This window comes from Octopus sinensis, linkage group LG21 (genome assembly GCF_006345805.1).
Source record: "Octopus sinensis linkage group LG21, ASM634580v1, whole genome shotgun sequence".
Classification (NCBI taxonomy): domain Eukaryota; kingdom Metazoa; phylum Mollusca; class Cephalopoda; order Octopoda; family Octopodidae; genus Octopus; species Octopus sinensis.
Window position 1 is genome coordinate 24,517,500 of NC_043017.1, and position 27,500 is coordinate 24,544,999.

Genomic DNA, 27,500 nt, shown 5'->3' on the forward strand with positions numbered 1-27,500 from the left:
GAAAGAAGAGAACAATGAGAATATAAGCTCATTATCATAAAATTTTCGGTTAAAATATTCTTTCTTCATTGATTGCTACGGAATCTGAGGAAGTCAGTATGACTTGTTGACCAGGTATTTATTTGTATCATCTTATCTAGGTAACCTTTTTGTTTTTGGAGGGGTTCTTTTTCTTTTCATCTTTTTTTTTCCCCTTTTTGGCCTTCTCAATATTTCTATATTTTCTTCAACATCTCCAAATGTTCAAACACAAAATAAATCAAGATTTTAACCTTATTCTCCTCCTCAGATACAATTTTTTTCCTCTTCATTTGTTAAAAGAAAATAGTAAAGAACTAACGTATTTCACTTCATTTTATTGCTCTTTCTTTTAATTTTATCATCACATCAAGGGTTTTTTTCTTGTATATATTTTTATTTTACATTATTTCCTCCAATTCTATCTAGGTGATGCTCTCTGACGGTCGTCTTTTACTATTAAACCAAAAGGTGCGATGGCGCTGATACGGCTCCAAGCGATTCCTGCACTGCTATGTCACAAAAACCAATTTCTTATCATAAATCTCATAATACTGTTGATGTTTTCATCAGGTAAGTGCACCTGCTTGCTTCTCTCTATGATATATTTATGAACATCTATTTAAGAAGTGTAGTGGGGTGGGGAAGTGGTTGTTGCAGCAATGAAAGAAGAGTGCACTGGTGGCCCACTATGACTACCGTGCTATATTTTAAGCATCGTTAATTTTATATTAAGCCTTTCCTTTCTATTTTTTCTTTTTGCTGTCATATTGTCCATACTGCACAACTTAATATAGCAACAGTATTATATCATATTAGACATCAATGCACTTTGAAACTGGATCGAAATCCTACCTTGTATGTGAATTTAAAAATTTTCTTGACTGCATTAATATATTCTCTCTCTCTCTCTCTCTTTCTCTCTCTTCTTATTCCCTTAATTCTTTCTCTTCTCTTTAATCCTTTCTCTTCTTCCCTCTAACTTTTTCTTTCTCTCTCTCTGTCTCTATTCACTGTTTTTCTCAATCTCTCTCTCTCCCTCTCGCTCTCTCTCTTTCTCACCTTTTTTTATAAGCATCTGCAAAACCAATGATGGATCTTCATAGTGCATGTAAAGCGGCGATCATTTTCTTGACACCCCTCAATTGTATGCAACCCTCCATGGTTCTTTGGGTTACCCCCATTTAAAAAAAAAGAAAAAGATTGAAAACATCTATCATCATTCCATTATGCATTCTCCTCCCTCCTGCATGCGCATACATGCACATACATGCATACATAATACATACGCAAGTACGCACACTCACACAGACATTGTTATCAAGTATTCTGACTTTGGTTGGCTATTTTAACAAGCTTCAAATTCTAGAAGAACCATTGTTATATGCAAAAATGAAGCATTCATACAATACTGGACCAATAAACCAGCTAGTTTGGAACCAGATGTGTCCCAGATTTCTGGATTTTCCAGTTTTCTGGAGACACTCTAAATGCGTACTGAAAATATGAAATAAACTAAGAAAAATAAAGAACTAAATTACACTTGATGGATTCAAATTAGTTCACTTCTAAAGCAGGATCTGTCTGATATTTATTAATCCACTTAAAATTCTTAAAATATATCATATTGTAACATATGTACAGTAATAATGTTTATAAGATGAAAAAAAATAATAAAGAACATGATTCTATTTAACAGAGACAGACACGTTATTAATACACTTCTGAAATGAATATGTTTGATTTTTATCAATTCATTTTTTAAAAAAAGCATAAAGAACAAAGCTATTTTTAACATACCATATGCAAATTAACCAACTTCAAAATAGGGTTTGGTTACTCAGTACAGGATACAGTATATAACATGATACCCTCTTTATCTTTTACTTGTTTCAGTCATTTGACTGCGACCATACTGGAGCACCGCCTTTAGTCGAGCAAATGAACCTCAGGACTTATTCTTTGTAAGCCTAGTACTTATTCTATCGGTCTCTTTTGCCGAACCGCTAAGTTACGGGGACGTAAACACAACACCATCGGTTGGGGGGGACAAACACAGACATACAAACACACACACACATATATATACATATACATATATACGACTGGCTTCTTTCAGTTTCTATCTACCAAATCCACTCACAAGGCTTTGGTCGGCCCGAGGCTATAGTAGAAGGCACTTGCCCAAGGTGCCATGCAGTGGGACTGAACCCGGAACCATGTGGTTGGTAAAAAATAAGCTACTTACCACACAGCCACTCCTGCACCTATTGAATAGGACTTCCAGATTTTTAGAAATTCTGGATTTCTGGAAACTGGATAAGAGGTCCTAAATTGTCTTAATTTATTGGTGTTCACTTCTAATGATGTCAGCCTTGGTCAAGTATATCTGCGACCAAAGATTTCCTGTACTGACTATCATCATCATCATCATCATTTAAAACTCTACTCTTCCATGCAGTCAAATCTCCCTCAAATCAAACCCTGTCACCTTATAAAAGGAAGGACACTGTGTATATTGAAGTTGTGTGATGGCAGTTGAGCCTTTGATCAAATCAAGGAAACTAGTTGTTTCCACAGAATCATTAGAACTGGGCAATATACCTTGAGGTATTCAGTTTCAGCCTTTACATTCTAAGTTCAAATCACACTCTGGTCAACTTCAACTTTCACCCTTCCAGTGGATCAGTTCAAATGTATAGTAGGTGCAGGCATGGTTGTGTGGTTAAGAAGTTTGCTTCCCAACTGCATGCATGGTTCCAGGTTCAGTTCTGCTGTGTGGCACTTCGGACAATTGCCTTCTACTACAGCCCCGGGCCAGCCCAAACCTTGCGAGTGGATTTGGTGGACAGAAACTGAAAGAAGCCCATTGTGTGTGTCCATGTATAAGTATATGAATGAGTTTGTATCTCCTTGTTTTGACACCATGTAATTGTTATAAATGAATACCATTCATTTCCAATGTTCTGTAAAAACATGTCAGGCCTTGGGGAAATATTATCTTGCTTGGAAATGAGTAAGGGTTGGCAACAGGAAGAGCATTTGGCTGTAAAAAATCCACTTTAGTGAACTCCATCAGAGCCATGCAAGCATAGAAAAGTGGAAATTAAAACAACAGTGATGATGATGATGATAGCTCTCTGTCTATTCACCAAACAGTTGTTTACTTTTCCGCCAGTGTTTGAAATCAATGTTTAATTTCTTTGATTTTGTGCTTCGTGGCTCCTGTATATGGTGTGTGTGTTGTGTGTATTCCTGTGTCTTGTGTTCTGTATGTTCATGTATCTATCAGTGTGTGTGTGTGTGCATGTGCATGCATGTGTAGGTGCATTCAAGGAATGACTAATTTTAATCTTTTTAAAAGAATTTCATATGCTAAAGCAGATTAAGCATTTCTGCGTATTTGCATGGACTGGAAATGATTTGGACGCATGTGTATTGTATGTATGTAGGTATGTATGCATGCATGTATGTATGTATGTATGCATGTATGTATGTATGTATGTATGTATTATGTATGCATGTATGTATGTACATGCATACATATGTATGGCTGTGTAGTTAAGAAGCTTGCTTCCCAGCCTTGTGGTTTCAGGTTCAGTCCCACTGCACAGCACTTTGGTCAAATGTCTTATATATATGTGCATGCATGTGTGTTTGTTGCCCACTGCTTAAAACTGGTGTTTGTTGGTTTATGTCCCCATAATTTAACAGTTCAACACAAGGGAAAGTTAAGATGAGTACTAGGCTTAAAAAATATATAAAATAAGTACAGGGGTCAGTTTGTTTGACTAAAAACTCTGGAAGATAATACCTCAGCATAGCTGCATTCTAATTGGTGAAATAAATAAAAGATGAAAAATATTTGAAAATCACAAGCGTGTCTGTGTGGTAAGAAGCTTGCTTCCCAACCACATAGTTCTAGGTTCAGTCCCACTGTGTGGCACCTTGGGCAAGTGTCTTCTGTTATAGCCTTGGACCAACCAAAGCTTTGTGAATGGATTTCGTTGGTAGAAACTGAAGGAAGCCTATCATATATATATATATATGGGGTGTGGGAAATATTCAATACTCCCTGCATCCATCCTTCAACCCTACCTGATCTTTACAGATGTTACCTATCTTCCCTCTCCTTCCTGTCCCTTCTATCCAACATCCCCACCATACACTTTTGCAACTCACCCCCCACACACCCACATCTAGCTTCTCTGTCCCTACTCATCACTACTCACTTCATCACCTGGACTTCTCGTCACCACCATTTATTTCTCAGGAGATAACTCCATGGACTCATTATCATGCCCTCCACTAAGCATGAGTGAGCCATATAGATCATCTACAAAAACCTGCTCCACCCACATGTGTAACCAGGCTCTAAAGTTACAAGAAAGGACTACATAAAAAAAAAGAAAAGCACTGTGACACATACCGAAAATTTTTGATTAATTTCTCTTACATTATTGAAATATTTCATCAGTTGTAATATACATCAATGTCTGGAAGCCGTTCAGCGATGTGCAACCAAAAGAATACCCTCCATCAGGCGTTTGCCATATTCTGAACGCCTTACTTCCCTGGGCATGGACACATTGAAACTCCGACGTCTGGCAGCTGACTTGGCAGACACCCATAAAATTATTAACCACCTTACAAACAATAACTCTTTGCACCTTTTCAAACTCCACCCGTCTAACACCCGTGGACATGTTTACAAAGTCAGAAAACAGCACAGCTCCCATGACTTTCAGAAACATTTTTTCATGCTAAGAGTTGCTGAAGCATGGAACAAACTGCCGGCATCAGTTGTTAGTTGTCGGAGCACTGCATCCTTCAAAACTTCCATGCTTCTTGAGATTCGACAACACTACACCTGATTTTCTCCCCTCCATACACACGCAAGCATGTATCTGACTCATGCATTGTTCACTTTCCAGACATTTGTACATTACTGCATATACTGTATATGCACTTTTGACAAGTTGTGGTGCACCTGAGCACTGTATACAATAATTTCATTATTATTATTAGTTGAACCGTCCAACCCATGCTAGCATGGAAAGCAGACGTTAAACAATGATGATGATGATTATTATTATTATTAATATTAATGACTTATATGAACATGGTATTTCGTTATGTGACCATTATGTCCAGGGAAGTAAGGCATTATGTTTTTATAAGGCAGTACCATGTTCTAGAGTGTTAGTAGTATGCTTTACATCACTTGTTAAGGTTATATCTACAGATATTCTATAGAGAATATAGCTGGCATTGATTTTTGCTACATTTTGTATCAAGACATCAGATGTAAACAAACAATGAGATCGAAGACAAAAATGAGTAATGAGTGTCTATGCCATATTTCAGGGAGATTTACCCTTTCATCAACACTCATCTAACCTATTCTAGCCTCCAAACGCATTTCTTATATAGCCACCACATATAGCTGTGTTAAGTTATTGGATGTACGAATTTACATATTAAATGCATTCCTGGAGCTGATATGTAGGTACGTGGTATTTCTCTATACTTCCCTATTAGCTATGCCACTGGCCCTACCCCAACCTCTTCTCTCATACCTGAACCCCCATCTAGCATAAGGACATCTGCGCCCCCACCCTTCTTCAAGTTTTGTACCAGGGGATGCCTTTGGTAAAAGAAAATACAGGAGGATCAGTTAATTATGATTTTACCCAACATATTCCCCTCTCAGATTCACACACTTATTGCAGCAGTCCTTCAGTTTTTCTAAACCCTATAAAAGAATTTGGAAGGTTGGGCCTCCAACCAATCCTTTTGCGATACCCTGAAAGCCAGTAACTTTTCAGCACTTCCTCGTGTGTATGTGTGTGTATAAACAGAGAGAGAGAGATATATGTCCACATATATGTAATGTTAGAGTATGTGTGTTACCTAGATACACAAGAGTGCTGGCTTTGTTTCCTCGGTGAAATTTTCTACATATACCTTTTCAAAAGTATGCACCCATTGAAACTTTATGTGAAAAAAATTGGTGACCACACAGACACAGATATACTAATACATATCACTGATAAAGCTACAAAATGGAACTTAAAATGTTGAAAACAATTGTGATGTGTGCCATAGCAACCTCAATAGATCCATGTCAGAACATTCGACTTTTGCCAGTATGGAACATGAATGTTAAGTAACGATGATGATGATGAGGAGGAGGAGGAGGAGTTACTATTTATTTAGTTAATCTAAATCTGCCTTAGTTCTTCTAGAGAAGATTAAGTCCATTAATCCTTTTGCTACCAACCTGCTGCAGATCATCTCTTTTGCTTCTATGATACAAAATCCTCTGTCTTAAAGTTTCGTGTTTCAGTTGAAAACTTTCCGCATATCAGAAGAACTCTCTCATGAGTTCTCTAAACACTTACTAAAGAGGAAAATAAAGTTATTTTACTCACTTACTTCTAAGCAATTGCTGTGTGATTAAGAAGCTTGCTTTGCAACCACATATGGTTTCGACTGCTCAACAGGTATTTATTTTATTGATCTGGCTTCTGTGCCGGTGGCACGTAAAAAGCACCATCCGGCCGTGGCTGTTGCCAGCCTCGCCTGGCCTCCGTACCGGTGGCATGTAAAAAGCACCATCCGATCGTGGCCGTTTGCCAGCCCTGTCCGGCACGTAAAAAGCACCTACTACACTCACGGAGTGGTTGGCATTAGCAAGGGCATCCAGACGTAGAAACATTGCCAGATCAGACTGGGCCTGGTGCAGCCTTCTGGCTTCCCAGACCCCAGATGAACCGTCCAACCCATGCCAGCATGGAAAGCAGATGCTAAATGATGATGATGATGATCCTGAAAGGATGAAAGGTGGAATTTGAACTCAGAACATAAAAACAGACATCATGCTGTTGAGCATTTTGCCCTGCATGCTAATGATTCTGCCAGCTCACCACCTTAATAATAATAATAATAATAATAATAATTAATTCTGGTTTATTGGCCACAAGGGCTAACATAAATCAAAAAACATGTAAGGACAAATACAGGACGAAAAGTACAAAGGGTTTTGCGAAAAAGAAAGGTCCATGTAAACATTCAAATAACAAATAAAACTCCCAGTAGGGAGAGGCACTTCAAAAGGTTACTCGTGGAAAAACCCATAAAAGTAATAATAATAATTCTTTCTACTATGGGTATAAGACTGAAATTTTTGGTAGCAGGAAGTAGTCAATTACATTTACTCCCATATTTGACTGGTACCTTATTTTATTAACCCTGAAATGATGAAAAGCAAAATTGATCTCAGCAGAATTTGAACTCAGAACATAAAATACTGTGCCAATGGTTCTGCCAGCTCACCACCTTAATAATAATAATAATAATAATAATAATAATAACAACAATGGTTTCAACTTTTGACACAAGGCCAGCAATTTCAAGGGAGTGGGAAAGTCGATTACATTGATCCAAGTGTTCGACTCGTACTTAATTCTTCAACCCCAAAAGGATTCAAGGCAAAGTCGACCACAGCGGAATTTGAACTCAGAACATTAACATAGACGAAATGCTTAGCAGCATTTTATCCAGTGTGCTAATGGTTCTGCCAGCTCACCATCTTAATAATTATTTCTACTCTATTCACAAGGCCTTGAAACTTTTTGAGGAAGAGGGCTAGTCGATCTTATCGACCCCAGTGCATAACCGGTACTTATTTCTTCAACCCTAAAAGGACGAAAGGCAAAGTCGACCCCAGCGGAATTCGAACTCAGAATGTAACGACTGATGAAATACTGCTAAGCATTTTGCCCGATGTGCTAACAATTCTGCCAGCTCACCAACCTTAACCCTTTAGTGTTCAGATTATTCTGTCAAATGTGATGTTTGTTTATTTATATTGTTTTGAAATAATCGTGTATTATCTTGTAATTTAGAGATTTCAGTGATGTAATTTTTTAGTTTTAGAATGACATTGTAGGGCTGAGGTGAGAGGCGAGAGCTGGTCAGTTTCAATATAAAACAGGTTAAATATTCTGGCCGGATATGGCCGGTTTGAATGCTAAAAGGTTAATAATAATAATAATGAGACCTGTTTTCTTTTATCTAAAAACAAACAAGGATTATCTCATAAGAGTTGGTTTTCTCAGGATTAGGATTTTTTTTATTTTGTTTTTTTTTTCAGCATTTGTTACAGCAATATTTAAGCAAAGAATTATGAGGTTACAGAGCTTGATAACTAAAACCTACAGGTATCAAGAAATATATTAATTTCCTGCGAAAATTCATTGACAGAAGTGTGAATATTTCTGGCTTTTTTTTTTAATGCCTTGTGCATATGTTTAGTAGAACCAAAATCATGTGGGAGTCCTGTATATGTGTGTTTGTGTTTGCTCCCCACACACACACATGCACTGCTTCACAACTTGTGTTGGTTTGTTTACATCCCCAAAACATAATGTTTCAACATAAAAGACCGATAAGATTAGTACAGAGTTGTACCCTGGCATGGCTACACTCAAATAACTGAAACAAGTGAAAGATAAAAGATATAATAATATTTGCTCTTGTTTCCCTCATAAAGTGACCTTTGAGATTTCTCTTCCCCACAGCCAACTCTTTACCAATATCCATTCGTAAATAATATCTCTAATAGCTATACAGAGTGACTCTACCCAAATATGACACATCTTAAGTCAGGCTATTTATAGCCCACACCTTCTTCTGTGAAAAACAAACATTTAAAAGCCTTGCTTTTATTATTCATTTATTTTAATACAAGTGACGTCTTTCTAAGTCGATTTTCTCAAGTATAATTTTCCAAATAAAACATAACCTTTCTTTCTATACTTTTTTAGCTTTTGATTTCACATAGTACTTAACTTACTCAAGAAATAGACAGATACACAGATAATCTTTCAGTTATTTTTATATATAAGTAAATGTACCAAACCATATAGTTATAAATAAGTTTCAATGAAATGCCATTCCAGTGAGGTAATATCTTTTATCTATGATCTGTATTTATCAAGTGTGTCACACACATACACAAAGTCGATACATTTTAAAATTTTCAGCACACTATTGTTATTTATACACATATAAGGTGTGTACTTGTGTGATTGCTTGTGTCTATAGGTCATATATAATATACATACATACATACACACACACACACACACACACACACACAGATAGATAGATAGATAGATAGATAGATATATACATATATATATATATATAGAGAGAGAGAGAGAGAGAATTTTTTGTTGATTCATGTGTGTGTATGTATTTATGTGTGTGTGTGTGTGTAGTTGTGTGGTAAGAACTTTTTCTCCTGAACATATAGTTCTAGGTTCAGTCCCATTGCATGTCACCTTAGGAAAGTGTCTTCTATTATTGTCCCAGGCCAACCAAAGCCTTGTGAGTAGATTTGGTTGATGGAAACTGAACGAAGCTCATTATGTGTGTATATATTCATGGGGTTGCTGAAAAGTGGGAGAAAGATATAGATATATAAGTAAAAGTATATAGATACATAGAGATATATTTATATGTATAGGTGAAATTATAGCTGTATGGTAAGAAATTTACTCCCCAGCTACGTGGTTCCAAGTTCAGTCCCTCTGCATTCCACCTTTGACAAGTGTCTTCTGCTGTAGTCCTGGGCCAATCAAAGCCTTGTGGGTGTATTTGGTAGATGGAAACTGAAAGAAGCCCATCATGTGTGTATATATACAAGGGGGTGGTGAAAAGTTTTCTGACTTTAAGGGTATCCCGAAAGGCCTGGTTTGAGATCCAACCTTCCGAGTTCTTTTACAGGGCTTACAAAAACTGAAGGACTGCTGCAATAAGTATGTTTATCTGAGAGGCGACAGAGACCAATAGAATAAGTACTAGATTTACAAAGTATAAGTCCTGGGGTTGATTTGCTTGACTAAAGGTGGTGCTCCAGCATGGCCATAGTCAAATGACTGAAACAAATGAAAGAATATGCTGCCTTTGTTTCAGTTAATTTTTAAAATACTAAAGAGTTTAGTAAAATAATTTTCTTGTTATTAAGCTGGGGTCTGGAAGAAATTAGCATAAAATTTTTATGGAAGATTATTATTTAGACCACTTTAAAACAGTAAGTTTATGTCATAGAACAAGGAGCAGTTTCAGGCAAGTTAAGATTTAGTATTCATTTCAGTCAGCTGACTGAAACTATTAATAAATGTTGAAGGTAAACTTCTTGCAACCATGAACTCGAAATGGCATTCACCTGGAGATTTGTTTTATAACCAGTTTGGTTTTGTTCTTGACTACAAAAGATATGAATCAATTATAGAAGGAGCTAAAAATTGAGTGTTTTTCATGGTCAGACATAAATAGCAAATACAGAATTTGAATAATGATTATAAAAATTTAACCTTGACTTAATCAAGAACCAAAATGCAAGAATATATTATATGAAAATAAGGCAGTAATTAATTAAAATAGCCATCTATGTATCATACCTCGTATATTCATACTGTGGGGGTGCATGCCTTGGGTGGAGGCATGTGGCTTAAGTGGATGTCAGACTCATGATGGTAAGATTGTGGTTTCAATCCCCAAACTGGGTAATGCATTGTGGCCTTGAGCAAGACACTTCATTTCATGTTGCTCCAGTTCACTCAGTTGGCAACAATGAGTAATCCTGCAACAGACTGAAATCCTATCCAGGGGTGATATATACACCACAGAAGCCAAGAAACCTGTCTATGCGTCTATATAACTCAGGATGGGTCTTTATCATATCTTATCCTATATACACACTGTTGATAGGCCAGTTACTGTGCTTTTGTGCTGAGATAACATCTTATTGATCTGCTCTGTTAAAAAGTACAATAAATATAAGAGGGAAACAGAAATCTGTCCCAGTAGCAGCCAGCCACATGTTCAGATGAGAATTTGTCATATTGATATAGGAAAAAGTGAATGAAACATTCACTGATGTTGCAAATAGCTGCCAAGCTGAACAAAAATTCAGTATATGCAATACAGACAATATAAAATTAAAATAGCCAACCATTTAACATAATATATATATGTATGTATATGTACACACACACACACAGTTGATATGATTTTGAAACTTTAAAGACTCAAATAAAACAGAAGAATTTTAAGAACCAAAAGGTGGAAAATTCACAACTTTATTTTTATTAGATGCAGATGTTGAAGAACATAAATGATTCCATGAAAAATACCAACAGCAGCTACAACAGCCAACAGAAAAGGAGGAAGTTAAGAATACTTCAATAAATAAAGATGTTTTAAAGATTTATGATTAAAGAAAGAGATCTGGAATAGTTATGATTAAAGAAAGAGATAAAAACAGCTGAATTGGGATTTAGATTGGCCAATAGGAAAGAAGAGATATTAACCTTTTAACATTCTGATCACCTTGTTGAATGTAATGCTTATTTATTCATATTGTTTTGAAGGAATTCTACATTACCTCACAGTTCAAGATTACAATGATGTGATGGTTTATTTCTAGAATGACAAGGTAGGTTAGGTATGAGAAGCCAGATCTGGCTGGCTTGAACAGTAAACAGGTAGAATTTTGGGGATGGATATAGCCAGTTTAAATGCTGAAGTGTTAAAGCAGTGGACCCTGGGAGTCCATATAAGATTTTGCGGGATCTGTGCAGATAAAATAAATTGGGGACCCACAGTTGTATATTAAGGGTCCATGAAAACAAAATGACTCTAGATGTGTTTATTGCAAGAAACAACCAGATTTCTTTGTCTAAAGTTTTATATTGTTCAACAAAAGTCTTATATTGAGGTGCAGGAGTGGCTGTGTGGTAAGTAGCTTGCTAACCAACCACATGGTTCCGGGTTCAGTCCCACTGCGTGGCATCTTGGGCAAGTGTCTTCTGCTATACCCCCGGGCCGACCAATGCCTTGTGAGTGGATTTGGTAGACAGAAACTGAAAGAAGCCTGTCGTATATATGTATATATATAAGTGTGTGTGTCTGTGTTTGTCCCCCTAGCATTGCTTGACAACCGATGCTGGTATGTTTACGTCCCCGTCACTTTGCGGTTCGGCAAAAAAGAGACCGATAGAATAAGTACTGGGCTTACAAAGAATAAGTCCCGGGGTCGAGTTGCTCGATTAAAGGCGGTGCTCCAGCATGGCCGCAGTCAAATGACTGAAACAAGTAAAAAGAGAAAAAGAGAAACACAAGTGAATGTGTGAAAAGCAGAATAGGAATTTTGAAGGGAGTATCTATAAAACCAGTTTTTAAATATCAAATGGTTATGGGAGTCTAGCAGAGTAAAATTGTAATCAAAAGAGTCCATAGATAAAATATGACTGAGAACCACTGAGTTAAAGTAACAGCTGGTGTCATACCAGGCTGTGTACTTTTCCACCTGGTCTTTTCAATATGATTCTGTGATGCATAATAATGGAAGCATTTGAGTCTTTTGAAATAAATTTCAACATGGGAGAATAGAGAAACCAGTAACCTGTTTTGCTGTTAATGTGGGTTTTAAATGAAGAAAGTGAAGAACCTACAAGACCTTACAACAAATTGTTGATACAACTATGAGGTGATATGGACTTTGGCCTGAAATTTTGGGAGAATTGATTAGTTTGATTCCACTGACCCTCACTGCTCCACTGGTGCATATGTATCGACCCTGAAAGGACAAATGGCAATGTTGACCTCAACAGAATTTGAACTCAGAACGAAAAGAGCTGAAAAAAGTGCCACTGAGCATTTTGCCAAATTACCACCTTAAATTATGATAACTAGAGAAAACAAAGAGAAAATTGTCAATCTAATTGAAATAAATAAAAAGATGGTCTAACAAGTTGATTTTGCTTAAACAGGTATAGCTGTGTAGTTAGGAAGCATGTTCCCTAACCACATGGTCTCGGGTTCAATCCCACAGTATCACTGTATGCCACCTTGGCTAGAATCTTCTGCTGTAACCCTAGGCCAACCAATGCCTTATTGGCTGACGGAAACTGGAAGAAGGACATCATATATATGAATATACATACACATATACATGTGTATGTATATATATATGTGTGTGTGTGTGTGTGTATGTGTGTGTATATATATGTGTGTGTATAGAAATAGGCACAAGCATGGCTGTGTAGTAAGAAGTTGGCTTCCTAACCACATGGTTCTGGGTTCAGTCCCACTGTGTGGTAATTTAGGCAAGTGTCTTCTACTCTAGTTTTAAGCTAACCAAAGCTTTGTGAGCGGATTTGGTAGATGTAAACTGAAAGAAGCACATCATATATATATATATATGTATGTGTGTCTGTGTTTACCCACTTGCAATGGCGTTGGTGTGTTTATGTGCCTATAACTTAGCAGTTCGGCAAAAGAAACTGATAAAAAAAAAAGTAGTGAGGTCAATTCATTTGACTAAATATTCTTCAAGGTGGTGCCCCAGCATGGCCACAGTCTAATGGCTGAAATAAGTAAAAGATAAAGATATATATACACACATATATGTATATATATATATATATATATATATATATATATATATTTATGTGGGTGTGTTTATCCTTGTCATGACATCAGGTGATGGTTGCAAAATAGCATCACATGATTATTGTACAAACAATATTATTCGTTTCCAGTCTTCCATGAAAAAACATCTCTGGCCATGGGGAAATATTACTTAACTTGGAAACAAGGTGAGAGTTAGTGATAAGAAGGCCATCCAACCATGGAAAAATAGGCATTAAATGATGATAATTATTCCTATTTTTATTTCTTTTGATATCAGCTAGATTAAAAAAAAACCTACCAAGCCAGTCACCTAGGGCAAGCATTGGAGAATAATATTATTGTTTTTCAGTTTTCAGCCCTGAAAGGAAAAGAAAGAAAATGTTTTCAGAATATAGATAGGCGTAGGAGTGGCTGTGTGGTAAGTAGCTTGCTTACCAGCCACATAGTTCTGGGTTCAGTCCCACTGCATGGCACCATGGGCAACTGTCTTCTACTAAAGCCTTGTGAGTGGATTTGGTAGAAGGAAACTGAAAGAAGCCTGTCATATATATGTATGTGTGTGTATATGTTTGTCTGTCAAGGGATCTTACATTCAGAGTTACTTGGTGACCTCAGTAGTGTTGGTGCCATAAAAAAAAGCAGCCAGTACATTGTAAAGTGGTTCACATTAGGAAAGGCATCCAGCCATAGAAACATTACCAAGGCAGATATTAGAGACCAACTCAGACTTCAGTCTAGTTGTATCTGTCAAACCCTCGAACCTATATCAGCAGGGAAAACAGACATTAAATCGTGAAGATAATGACATAAATAAAATTTATAAACCTCATACAATGTGTGTGTGTGTGTATTTATATGTATATAGATTAGATAAGATAGAGATAGAGAGAGAGAGAGATGTTTTAAGCATGACGCATCTTAGTTCATCCAAAAAAACATGGCATTACCAATAAATAATTAAAATCATTAAGAGAAGCAATGATGACATCTTTGTGAAAGTGGTGTGTATGTGTATTTGTGTGCAGATAGTTTGATAGACAGACAGGTGTGTTTTAAGCATGACACAGCTCATCCCAAAAAAAAATGTGGCATCATCAATAAATGATTAAAATGAATTGCGAGTACTCAGAGAGTGCAAACCTCTGCCAAGGCAATACCAATGTTCTCTCAATGATTTTTAAAATAAGAATATCTGAAATAAACTCGACTGCTCTCACAAACGAGAATACTAAAAACGAACCTGACCACTCTCAAAAATTAAGTAAAAAAAAAACAGAAAAATAATCCAGAATCCTTGTCTGGTACCGAATTAAACCCAAAATCTAAGGAGTGGCTGTGTGGTAAGAAGCTTACTAACCAACCACATGGTTCCGGGTTCAGTCCCACTGCGTGGCACCTTGGGCAAGTGTCTTCTGCTATAGCCCTGGGCCAACCAATGCCTTGTGAGTGGATTTGGTAGATGGAAACTGAAAGAAGCCTGTCATATATATGTATGTGTGTGTGTGTGTCTGTGTTTGTCCCCCTAGCATTGCTTGACAACCGATGCTGGTGTGTTTACGTCCCCATCACTTAGCGGTTCGGCAAAAGAGACTGATAGAATAAGTACTGGGCTTACAAAAGAATAAGTTCCCGGGGTCGATTTGCTGCAGTCAAATGACTGAAGCAAGTAAAAGACAAAAGAGAGAGTTCGTGCCAGTCACGAGGCGAAACATCCCGAAAGTTTCATCCAAATTCATGCAATGGTTCTTGAGATATCTTGTCCATGGTTAAACAATTATGAAAAGAAGGTATGATGACGTCTTTGTGAAAAGTGGAACAGGAATTAACAAGTCTAAAGCATACAAAGCAAATATATATATATAATATATGTGCATGCATATTGTCCTTTAGTCTCTGTATATTTTTATACTTCTGGTAAATATACTTTGTCAGTCACTTTTACATGAGTCACAACCATGGCTACAAACTAGTATGTGTGTGTATACATATAATATATATATATATATATATATACACACACCCACATACATATCATCATCATCGTCACGTTAAATGATGTGTGTATAAAGAGAGAGAGAAAGTGTGTGTAGTTAACACAAAACAAATGGGACAACACAAAACATATGTATTTAATTTTTGAAACCGATTTCTGTCTTAGGAGAAAACTTTTTAAAAGTCTCTGGTCCAGAAAGCTGTCTCTCACCCAAGCAGCCCAGGGTCAATTCCTGGCATGGGAACATACTACATGTACAGTAACGACCCTTTGATAGATGCAGACATGACTGTGTGGTAAGTAGCTTGCTTTCAGTCATGTGGTCTTGGGTTCAGTCTTACTGCATGGCACCTTGAGCAGGTGGCTTCCACTATAGCCCTAGGCCAACCAAATCTTTTGTGTGTGGATTTGGTAGTTAGAAACTGAAAGAAAACCATTGTATATATATGTGTATATCTATCTCCACTACTGCTTCACAACTGGTGTTGGTTTGTTTACATCCCTGTAACCAAACATTTTGGAAAAAAGAAACCATTTGAATAAGTACTTGTGTCAATTTCTTTGACTGAACCCTTCAAGGTGATGCCCCAGCATGGCCACAGTCCAATGACTGAAACAAGTAAAGGTAAAAAATAAAGAGCTTAACCAAGCTAAAACTCAAGTGTACAGAACATTTGTATGTCTGTCTGTCTGCCTGTCTCTCTATCTATGTATATATATTACACTTTTACTCTTTTATTTGTTTCAGTCATTTGACTGCAGCCATGCTGAAGCACCGCCTTTAGTCGAGCAAATCGACCCCGGGACTTATTCTTTTTGTAAGCCCAGTACTTATTCTATCGGTCTCTTTTTGCCGAACCGCTAAGTGACGGGGACGTAAACACACCAGCATCAGTTGTCAAACAATGCTAGGGAGACAAACACAGACACACAAACACACACATACATATATATATATACATATATACGACAGGCTTCTTTCAGTTTCCGTCTACCAAATCCACTCACAAGGCATTGGTCGGCCCGGGGCTATAGCAGAAGACACTTGCCCAAGATGCCACGCAGTGGGACTGAACCCGGAACCATGTGGTTGGTTAGCAAGCTACTTACCACACAGCCACTCCTTCGCCTATATATATAGGTGTATACGTATGTGTGTAGGTACATAGCTTAGCTCTAGATAGATATAACAATGTGTGTCCCAGTTTTAGAAGTGTTACACCATGCCATTGTGTGTCTTAAAAGACAAACAGACAAAAAAGGCTTCTGGCTATTATACAAATTTCCAAACCATTCCAACATGGGAAAGCGGATGTAAAATATCACAGAATACAAATACTTAGTTATATCACACACACACACACACACACACACATATATATATATATATATATATATATATATATACACACACATGTGTGTGTGATTATATGTGGTTTGTCTCTGATGAATATGTGTGAGATATTTCTCAACAAATGAAACTATTAGTAACACTTAAAGACATATATTGTATCCTTTAAATAAATAATGTTTATCTCTCACCAGATGGAGTATTTTTTGTTGAATTTCCTATCACGCAATAATGTATAAATGTGAATTCAACTGTGCATAATGCTTTCCCATGATTACCAACAAATAAGAATAAGACTTATCCCAGGTTACTCTATGTGTACTACACACAAACAGGAAGTTTTTAATAGAAGATATATATTTTCTTAGCATATTTGTCAGATAGCCACGCCCACCTAACAAGTTAGAAAAACCCTTGTTTTTTGGTGGGGTTTTTGTTTTGTTACCTGAGTCATTTTTTTATTGCACATTAATCCCCCGCCACATGCACACATACACAGCAGGTGCATACACCACACGCAATAATACATGCATACATAAATACATCACATCAAACACATACATGCATACACGCATAACAACAACACACATACACACACTACAGTAATACAATGTGTGCACACACCACACCACAGAATAATACATGCATACACACACCACATCACATACACACACATACACTGCAGTAATACATGCATACACACACCACATCACACACACACACACACACACACACTGCAATAATACATGCATACACACCACATTACACACACATACTGCAGTAATACAAGCATACAAACACACGCATACACCACATAGTAATACATGCATACATATACATACACACTACAGTAACGTGCATACAAATGCATGTACACACCACATAGTAATACATGCATACATACACACGCACACCATCTAGTAATACATATCATACATTCACATACCTTATCACAGACACACATACACATCAACCACAAATGCACGCAACACTCTCTCACATACCTATACTACATCACAGTACTTATATGTACCACATCATACACACACACACACACACTATGCAGTCATACATATACACATAAATATCATACAGTAATACATGTATACACACCACACACAGAGTCGTATGAACATATACTCATGAATATCACACAGTAATACATGCATACACAGCACACATACACATACATATACACATAAACATCATACAGTAGTACATGCATACACCACTCACACACACACATACATACAGAGTCATATGTCCAGATATACATAACCATCACATGAAAATACATGCATACACACACACGACATCACCATTATACATACATACATACACACACACACACATACATACACACACACACACACACACTATGCAGTCATACATATACACATAAATATCATACAGTAATACATGTATACACACCACACACACACAGAGTCGTATGAACATATACTCATGAATATCACACAGTAATACATGCATACACAGCACACATACACATACATATACACATAAACATCATACAGTAGTACATGCATACACCACTCACACACACACATACATACAGAGTCATATGTCCAGATATACATAACCATCACATGAAAATACATGCATACACACACACGACATCACCATTATACATACATACATACACACACACACACATACATACACACACACACACACACACACATGACATCACCATTTACATACATACATACACACACATACACACACTCACACACACACACACACATGACATCACCATTATACATACATAATACACACATACATACATACATACACACACACATACAGATTCATATGTCCAGATATACATAACCATCACATGAAAATACATGCATACACACACACACACACCACACATGACATCACCATTATACATACATAATACACACATACATACATACATACACACATACATACACACACATACACACATACATACAGATTCATATGTCCAGATATACATAAACATCACATGAAAGTACATGCATACACACACACACACACACAACATCACCATTATACATACATACATATATACATATACCTAGGTTGTGCGTATATGTATACGGCTGTTCTCTTTCAGTAGTTAATATATATCAGTTCCATGAAGTGCTGTTTGACAAGCATTGCCCTCATATACCCACCCACCCCACCATTTACTTCTCCACTTCCACCAGCTCCACCTCCACCACAACCATTGGGTTATAAAAAGATTTCCTAATTATATATCCTGGTGTAACCTTGTCCAGCTTTGATTGCTGTTCATTGTTGCTAACTAGATCGGTCTTCCTTTGTTGGTCTTCCAAACTTCTGTCACGTTTGGCTGGTGGTGATCGTACTCCTGTTTGTTTTATTGATGTTATTACTTTTTGTCTTTTTGAGTGGTTTTTTTTTTCATCTCTTATTCTATTTATTTCTTTCACGCATTGGACTTAGGCCATGCTGGGGCATCATTTTTAAGAGTTTCATCAAATAAATTGATCCTAATACTTACGTTTATTTTAATTCTTTTTTTTTTTAAAGTCTAGTACTTATTCTATCAGTCCATTTCGTTGAGCCTCTAAGTTATAGGGCCATAAACAAACAATCACCGGTGAAGCAGAGTCGGGTATGACAAACACACACACTGTTTTTTTTAACCTCTCTCCGTTTGTTTTTTTTTTCCTCATTCCTCTCTGAAGAAGAGCATAAGCTTGAAACATCAATAACTCTTCCATTTTTCCTGAGCATCAAACTAATATACCTTGGTTGTTGTTCCTTCACCTTCCTCTGCCTTTTATTTTTTTATTTTTTGTGCAATATTGCGTGGCTGTGTGGTAAGAAGCTTGCTTCCCAACCACATGGTTCAAGATTCACTCCCACTGCATGGCACCTTGGGTAAGTGTCTTTTGTTATAGCATTGGGCCAACGAAACCCTTGTGATGGATTTGGTTGATGGAAACTGAAACAAGCCCATCATGTGTGTGTGTGTGTGTGTGTGTATCAGAGTTATATACTGAAGGAAAGCCTACTAAGTGGTTTTCCATCATGCTAGAAATGGGAGTTAAATCCCAAACCACGTAGAAGCTATTCTTATTTTGGTGCAATCATATTTGTATTCTCTTGAATTGTCCTGTCCTCCTACATTCAACGAGCCAAAATAAGAACAGCTTTTTCATGGTTTGGGGTTTAACTCCCATTTCTAGCATGATGGAAAGCAAACAAACAAACAAACACAACTGTAAACAGGAGTGGCTGTGTGGTAAGTAGCTTGCTAACCAACCACATGGTTCCGGGTTCAGTCCCACTGCGTGGCATCTTGGGCAAGTGTCTTCCGCTATAGCCCCGGGCCGACCAATGCCTTGTGAGTGGATTTGGTAGACGGAAACTGAAAGAAGCCTGTCGTATATATGTATATATATATATATATGTGTGTGTTTGTGTGTTTGTCCCCCTAGCATTGCTTGACAACCGATGCTGGTGTGTTTACGTCCCCGTCACTTAGCTGTTCGGCAAAAGAGACCGATAGAATAAGTACTGGGCTTACAAAAAAGAATAAGTCCCGGGGTCGATTTGCTCGACTAAAGGCGGTACTTCAGCATGGCTGCAGTCAAATGACTGAAACAAGTAAATGAGTAAATACCTCCACCTTTGCTAAGGCAGAGGTAATAAATAAGCATTAGATTTGACCGAATGTTCTGAACACTAAAGGATTAAACCTTCCATGAGGGTTTTTTTTTCTTTTGTTTTGTTTTTGTAATTTGCCTTATGCATTTCCTGTAGTCACAACTGCATTCTTTGCATTTGAAAGAAAAAATCTTAAATATCAAAGTTATGTTATCTGTTGTAGACATATATTGGTATCCAAGTATCGGCATTCTTCTCCTGATACTTATCTTTTAGCTTTTACTTGTTTTAGGCATTAGACTGCGGCCATGCTGGGGCACAGCCTTGAAAGGTTTTAGTAGACTGAATTGACCTCTTTGCTCTTTTACTTGACTGTGGCCATGCTGGAGCACCGCCTTTAGTCGAGCAAATCGACCCCGGGAACTTATTCTTTGTAAGCCCAGTACTTATTCTATCGGTCTCTTTTGCCGAACCGCTAAGTGACGGGGACGTAAACACACCAGCATCAGTTGTCAAGCAATGCTAGCGGGACAAACACAGACACACAAACATATACACACACATACATATATATATATATATATATATATATATATATATATATATATATATATATATATACATATATACGACAGGCTTCTTTCAGTTTCCATCTACCAAATCCACTCACAAGGCTTTGGTCGGGCCGAGGCTATAGTAGAAGACACTTGCCCAAGGTGCCACGCAGTGGGACTGAACCCGGAACCATGTGGTTGGTTAGCAAGCTACTTACCACAGAGCCACTCCTCTGTACTTAATTTTTTTTTTAAAGCCTGGTACTTATTCTATTGGTTTCTTTTGCTGAACTGCTAAGTTACATGGTTGTAAGCAAACCAATACCAGTTGCCAAGTGGTAATTGGGGACAAACACAGCTTCTGTCATGTTTGGCTGGTGGTAATTGTACTCATTTGTTTTATTGATGTTATTACTTTTTGGGGGTTTTTTTCATCCCTTATTCTTTTTACTTGTTTCACACATTGGACTGAGGCCATGCTGGAGCACCACTTTTAAGAGTTTCATCAAATAAATCGATCCGAGTACTTAGGTTTTTTTAATTCTTTTTTGTTTTTTTAAAGTCTGGTACTTATTCTATCAGTCCTTTTTGCTGAGTCTCTAAGTTATAGAGCCATAAACTAACAATCACTGGTGAAGCAGAGTAGGCTATGACAAACACACACACACAAACACACTCGTTGTTTTTTTTTAATTCTCTCCATCTGTTTTTTTTTTCTTCGTTCTTCTCTATAGAAGAGCATAAGCTTGAAACATCAATAACTCTTCCAGTTGTCAAGTGCTGGTTGGGGACAAACACAGCAGAAACACAATGACACACATACATATCTACATATTCCTTTTATTTTTATTTTATTTTACTTCTTTCAGTCATTTGACTGCGGCCATGCTGGAGCACCGCCTTTAATCGAGCAACTTGACCCCGGGACTTATTTTTATGTAAGCCCAGTACTTATTCTATCGGTCTCTTTTGCCGAACCGCTAAGTAACGGGGACATAAACACACCAGCATCGGTTGTCAAGCAATGCTAGGGGGACAAACACAGACACACAAACACACACACGCATATATATATATATACATATTTAGGACGGGTTTCTTTCAGTTTCCATCTACCAAATCCACTCACAAGGCTTTGGTCGGCCCAAGCCTACAGTAGAAGACACTTGCCCAAGGTGCCACGCAGTGGGACTGAACCCGGAACCATGTGGTTGGTAAACAAGCTACTTACCACACAGCCACTCCTGCGCCTATATATATATATATATATATATATATATATAAACATAAACATATGTATATATATATGAGATGTGAATGTCTAGTGTAGATGCAGGTTGGATATGTGGTAAGAAGCTTGCTTCCCTACCACAGAGTTCTGGGTTCAGTCCTACTGCATGGCATATTGAGCAAGTGTCTTCTGCTATAACCTCAGGCTGACCAAAGCCTTGTACATGAATTTGATAGACGGAAACTGAAGGAAGCCTGTCATATATGTGTGTGTGTGTGGGTGTGTATGTCTTTGCGTCTGTGTTTGTCCTCCACCACTGCTTGACAACTGGTGTTGGTGTGTTTACATCCCCATAACTTAACAGTTTGGCAAAAGACATAAGTACTGGGAGTGATTCAATCGGCTAAAAAAAATTCTTCAAAGTGGCCACAGTCTAATCACTGAAACAAGTAAAATATGAAAAATATATATATATATATATACTTCAGGTAAAATTGCATCTAAAGACATAATATATACAATAACTGCTCAGGTTGACTTATCACCCAGAAATCTTACATGGGCTCAGATGAGTCATAGGAAACCCAATTGTGAACCACTTCTTCTAAACTGATACCAAGTGTTTTTCTTTCATTCTGTCTTTGTACTGTGTGTGTGTGCGTGTGTAATGGACTTCTTTTGGTTTCTGTCTACTAAGTCTGGCACCTGTGCGGGTGGCACGTAAAAAGCACCCACTACACTCACGGAGTGGTTGGCGTTAGGAAGGGCATCCAGCCGTAGAAACACTGCCAGATCAGACTGGGCCCGATGCAGCCTTCTGGCTTCACAGACCCCAGTTGAACCGTCCAACCCATGCTAGCATGGAAAGCGGACGTTAAATGATGATGATGATGATGAAGTCCATTCACAAAGTTTTGGTCAGCCTGCACCTATAGTAGAAGACATTTGCCCAAAGTGGCATGCTGTGGGACTGAACCCAGGACCATATGGTTGGAAAGCAGACTTCTTACCACATGACCACAATATTTTTTTCCATATACCACACCATGTATTTGGAATTTTTTGTTCTTTTTTAATACTGTTCAGTATAAAATTGATATTTCACTCCAGTGTTTCCATTATTTTCCACCTCAGGTTACTGAATAATTTGATTTTTATTTTTTATAATTTTTCAATGCTATGTGGCAGCTGTGATAACCTAGTTAGTTACAGACGAAGTAAAAATCAATCAGTACCTTGCATTGCTACTTTTGCGTGCGTGCATGCGTGTGTGTGTGTGTGTGTGCATTAAAAAAAATATATATTTATATGTATACATAAAAGTACATGTTGGATAATGTATCTCTAGATATACTATATCTGAAAACAGATAAAATGGAATGCTCCCACCTAGAATATCCCAGGGCAAAATAACAACAAAAGTGAGAAAGATTTAGTTAAAATAAGCATACATGCAAACACACACTCTCTCTCTCTCTCTCTCTCTCTCTCTCTCACACACACACACTCTCACTCTCCCTCCCTCCCTCCCTCTTTCACACATTAATTCACTCACGCACAGACAGGTGTCTATGTGTATACATATATATTAGTGTGTTTTTGTGTGTGTGTTAAACCATACATATATGTATACATACGTATATGTGTGTGTGTATATATATATATATATATATATGTCTGTGTTTATCATTAGATGTGTGTGTGTTGATGTTTAGCTCTAGGTCATTCTATGTGTGGTTATACCATTTAGTTTTCTAAAGTTACATTCTCCAACATATCTCTGTTTGAAACAGGTAAGAGGTGAGGTTTCTTTTTTGAGTTTTTTTTTAAGGAAATTTGGTCTACTATTTCTAACAGGTTGAGCAAACCTCTAAAAATCCTCATGTACAACAGCGAGACATTTGCTTGAACACTACTATTCTTCCTCATATCTGGTTAGATGAAAAAACAGTAGGCCAAATGTAGACTTACCATGGCTGAATATATTTGATTTATGACTAAATTGTTTTTGTTGTTGCTTCACACCATGTCAGTCATTATCCATGGAATCGAACTCGGAATCTTGGGGTTAGTAGCCCACGCTCTTAACCACTACGCCATATGCCCACGGGCATATGGCGTAGTGATGAGGACAGATATCTGTCGAACAAGATGAGGACAAATATCCGTCGAATGTAAATAATGTAATTAATGTGCAGAATTCCTCATCTCTTAAAGAGTGCGGGCTGCTAACCCCAAGATTCCGAGTTCGATTCCATGGATAAGAACTGACATGGTGTGAAGCAACAGCAAAAACCATTTAGTCATAAATCAAATATAGTGTATTTCTATGGAAATATAGTAAAAAATGAGGTCAAATGTGGCCAAACTCAAATTTGTCTTTTATTCTTCCAGGCTTAATAAGATAAAGTACCAATACTACTTGGTTTAACCCTTTAGTGTTTAAACCGGCCATATCCGGCTCAAATATTCTACATGTTTTACATTCCAACTGGCCATATCTAGCCTCTAACACCTAATCTACATTGACATTCTAAAAATAAACAATCACATCATTGAAACCCCAAAGCTATCAGATAATGCAAGATTAATTAAAAACAATTTGAGTAAAAAAATATTACATTTAACAGAGTAATCTGAACACTAAAGGGTTCACTGTTAGCATTCAGATTATTAAATGATGTTGATGATGATGTTGATTCATTTTGAATTAATCATGCATTGTCTTATAGCTTTAAGATTTCAATGATGTGATTGCTTATTTGTGAGAGGCCAAATCTGGATGACTTGAATCCAGATATGGCCAGTTTAAATGCTAAAGGATTAATAATCCCTTTAACCCTTTAGCATTTAAACCGGCCATATCCGGCCAAAAATATTCTACTTGTTTTATGTTCAAACTAGCCATATCTGGTCTCTCACACCAACCCTACAATATTGTTTAAAAAATTAACAGCTACCTCATCAAAATCTCATAGCTACAAGATTAATGAATGATTAGTTCAAAACAATGTAGATGAAGAAGCATTAATTTTGGCAGAATAATGTGAACACTAAAGGGTTAAGACAACTTGGTACCTGCTAGTCTTCTAATATAATTCTAACAGAAGACTAGAGGATTGTTATAAAAAACTAACCACAACATGTTTCTATAAAATTTGTAGAGTGTTTGGTAGATAAAGATAATTGTGTTTAGCTATTTAATATGTGTGTGTGTGTGTGTGTGTGTGTGTGTGTGTGTGTGTGTGCTCAATGAATAAAAGGATATTCTTTTAAGAGTAAAAAGGAAATTTTATTTTTTTTATTTTTTTTCATTTTATTTACTTCTTATAGATAAGGTAAATATCGTTTACCATTAATTAATTTCCAACGTGAGAAAGTCTGAGCTGAGGAATTAATTAGCAAGTGTTATCAGTTACCAGAATACACTCTTCTAGACTCTCCAGAAGAGATAAATAGTTTATAGATAAGGCAAAATGTCTCTGGCTCTCCTATCTCTGATTCTCAGGGGGAGAGAGAGAGAGAGAGAGAGAATTATTTTTTTGTCTTTTGTAAATTATACTAATATGTAGTAATAGGTATATTTAAAATGTTTGGTTGTACTAGGTGTATGTCTTTTAAATTTATAGCCATATTAAGCATATGTGTGTAGTATTTCACTTGTAAATGTTCATTTAGTGTGCGTGTGTATATGTGTATATATATATGTGCATATATATGTGTATATATGTGCATATGTATATGTATGTGTATATATATATGTGTATGTATGTTTGTGTATATGGACACATGTATGTATATTTATATGTATGCATGTGTGTGTGTGTGTGTGTGTTTGTACAAGATTTTAAATTACTAATGGTACATCTGTATATGTGTGTGTGTGTTAATTAACTAATTGGAAGGTAATTGGAAATAATATGAGACTTTTATTTAAACTATTGTTCTGATTTGTGTTATTGTCTGTACCACTTTCCTCTCCAGCTGCCCTTGTATATTAAATGACAATTTCACTAATTAGGTCCTCGATTGTCCTTGAGTCTCCTATTTGACTTAGCTGCTTAAACATCTAAAATGTTGTAGTGTGTGCTGGAATTAAGCCAGCCACTTAATTACATTGAGGATAAGCATTAATACAAGAGAACACAAACAGCCTAGTTGGTAAGGTACAGGGCAGCCAGCTGAGAGGTCAGTGGTTCATATCCTGTCACTGGCACTCTCTTGAGTCAATGGCCAGGAAACTAATTCTCGAGTGACCCAGTTAGACTTAGCTATAATTAGGTTTTTTTTCAGTGGGCCAATCATGCACTGATTTACTGCAATTCTAGCAATAAGTGCAACAAGGAAGTATCTGAAACTTGAAACAGAGCAAATATATCGAAAGGCTTTGTTCAAAGAACACCAGGTTGTTTTGTTTTAAAGCCTGTTTTGATTTGTCTATTTGTTGAAAGACATATAGAAACACAGACACAGACACACACAAACGACTCCTCCCCTCCCCCAAAAAATAACTGCATGTATTATATATATACATATAGTCCTTTTTGAAGTTTGCGTTGCATTGTGTTGACAGACTTGCACTTAAAATTCCTGTGTTTTTAATCAAAACTTGTTAGTTACTAAGGTGACAACACTACCTATTTATCTATCTTTCGCTTTCACTTTCTCTCTCTCTCTCTCTCTCTCTCTCTTTCTCTCTCTCTCTCTCTCTCTCAATAACTTTTTCTCTTCCCCTTCTTCCCTCTATGCAGATGTTGTTACAGACAGACAGACTGAGATCAGCTTCTCTTTTATAATGTAAGATTTATTCACATTGCTTTGAATTAATCATGCATTGTGTTGTAGCTTCAATATTTCGATGATGTGATTGTTTATTTTTAGAGTGACACTCAGGGCTAAGTGTAAGAGGCCTTATCTAATCTGTTTGAACATAAAACAGATAGAATATTTTATCCAAATATGGCCAGTTCATATGCTAAAAGGTTAACCCTTTTGATGCCAACCTGCCAGAGACTGCCTTTGGTTCTATGATACAAACTTGTTTTAAAATTATCTAAATAACAACCATCCATCAAAATTTCATGATGATTTGTTTCAAAAACCAGGTGTATATCATCATCATCATCATTTAACGTCTGCTTTCCATGCTGGGATGGGTTGGACGGTTTGACTGAGGACTGGCAAGCCAGGAGGCTGCACCAGGCTCCAATCTGATCTGGT

The 27,500-nt window shown here is 37.0% G+C and overlaps 1 protein-coding gene across 4 annotated transcripts in view; it reads left to right on the forward strand.

Moving 5' to 3' along the window:
- The window catches only part of LOC115223032 (hybrid signal transduction protein dokA-like), a 77,607-nt gene that overhangs the window by 6,409 nt on the left and 43,698 nt on the right, over positions 1-27,500 (forward strand). For 3 of the 4 annotated variants that reach the window (XM_036512077.1, XM_036512076.1, XM_029793462.2), the window contains exon 2: positions 448-591. In XM_036512077.1, coding sequence (XP_036367970.1) covers positions 495-591 — 97 coding nt within the window. In that variant the 5' untranslated portion in view covers positions 448-494. Of the gene's footprint in view, positions 115-447; positions 592-27,500 lie in introns of all 4 variants that reach the window. The other variant, XM_036512078.1, reaches the window with a different exon arrangement.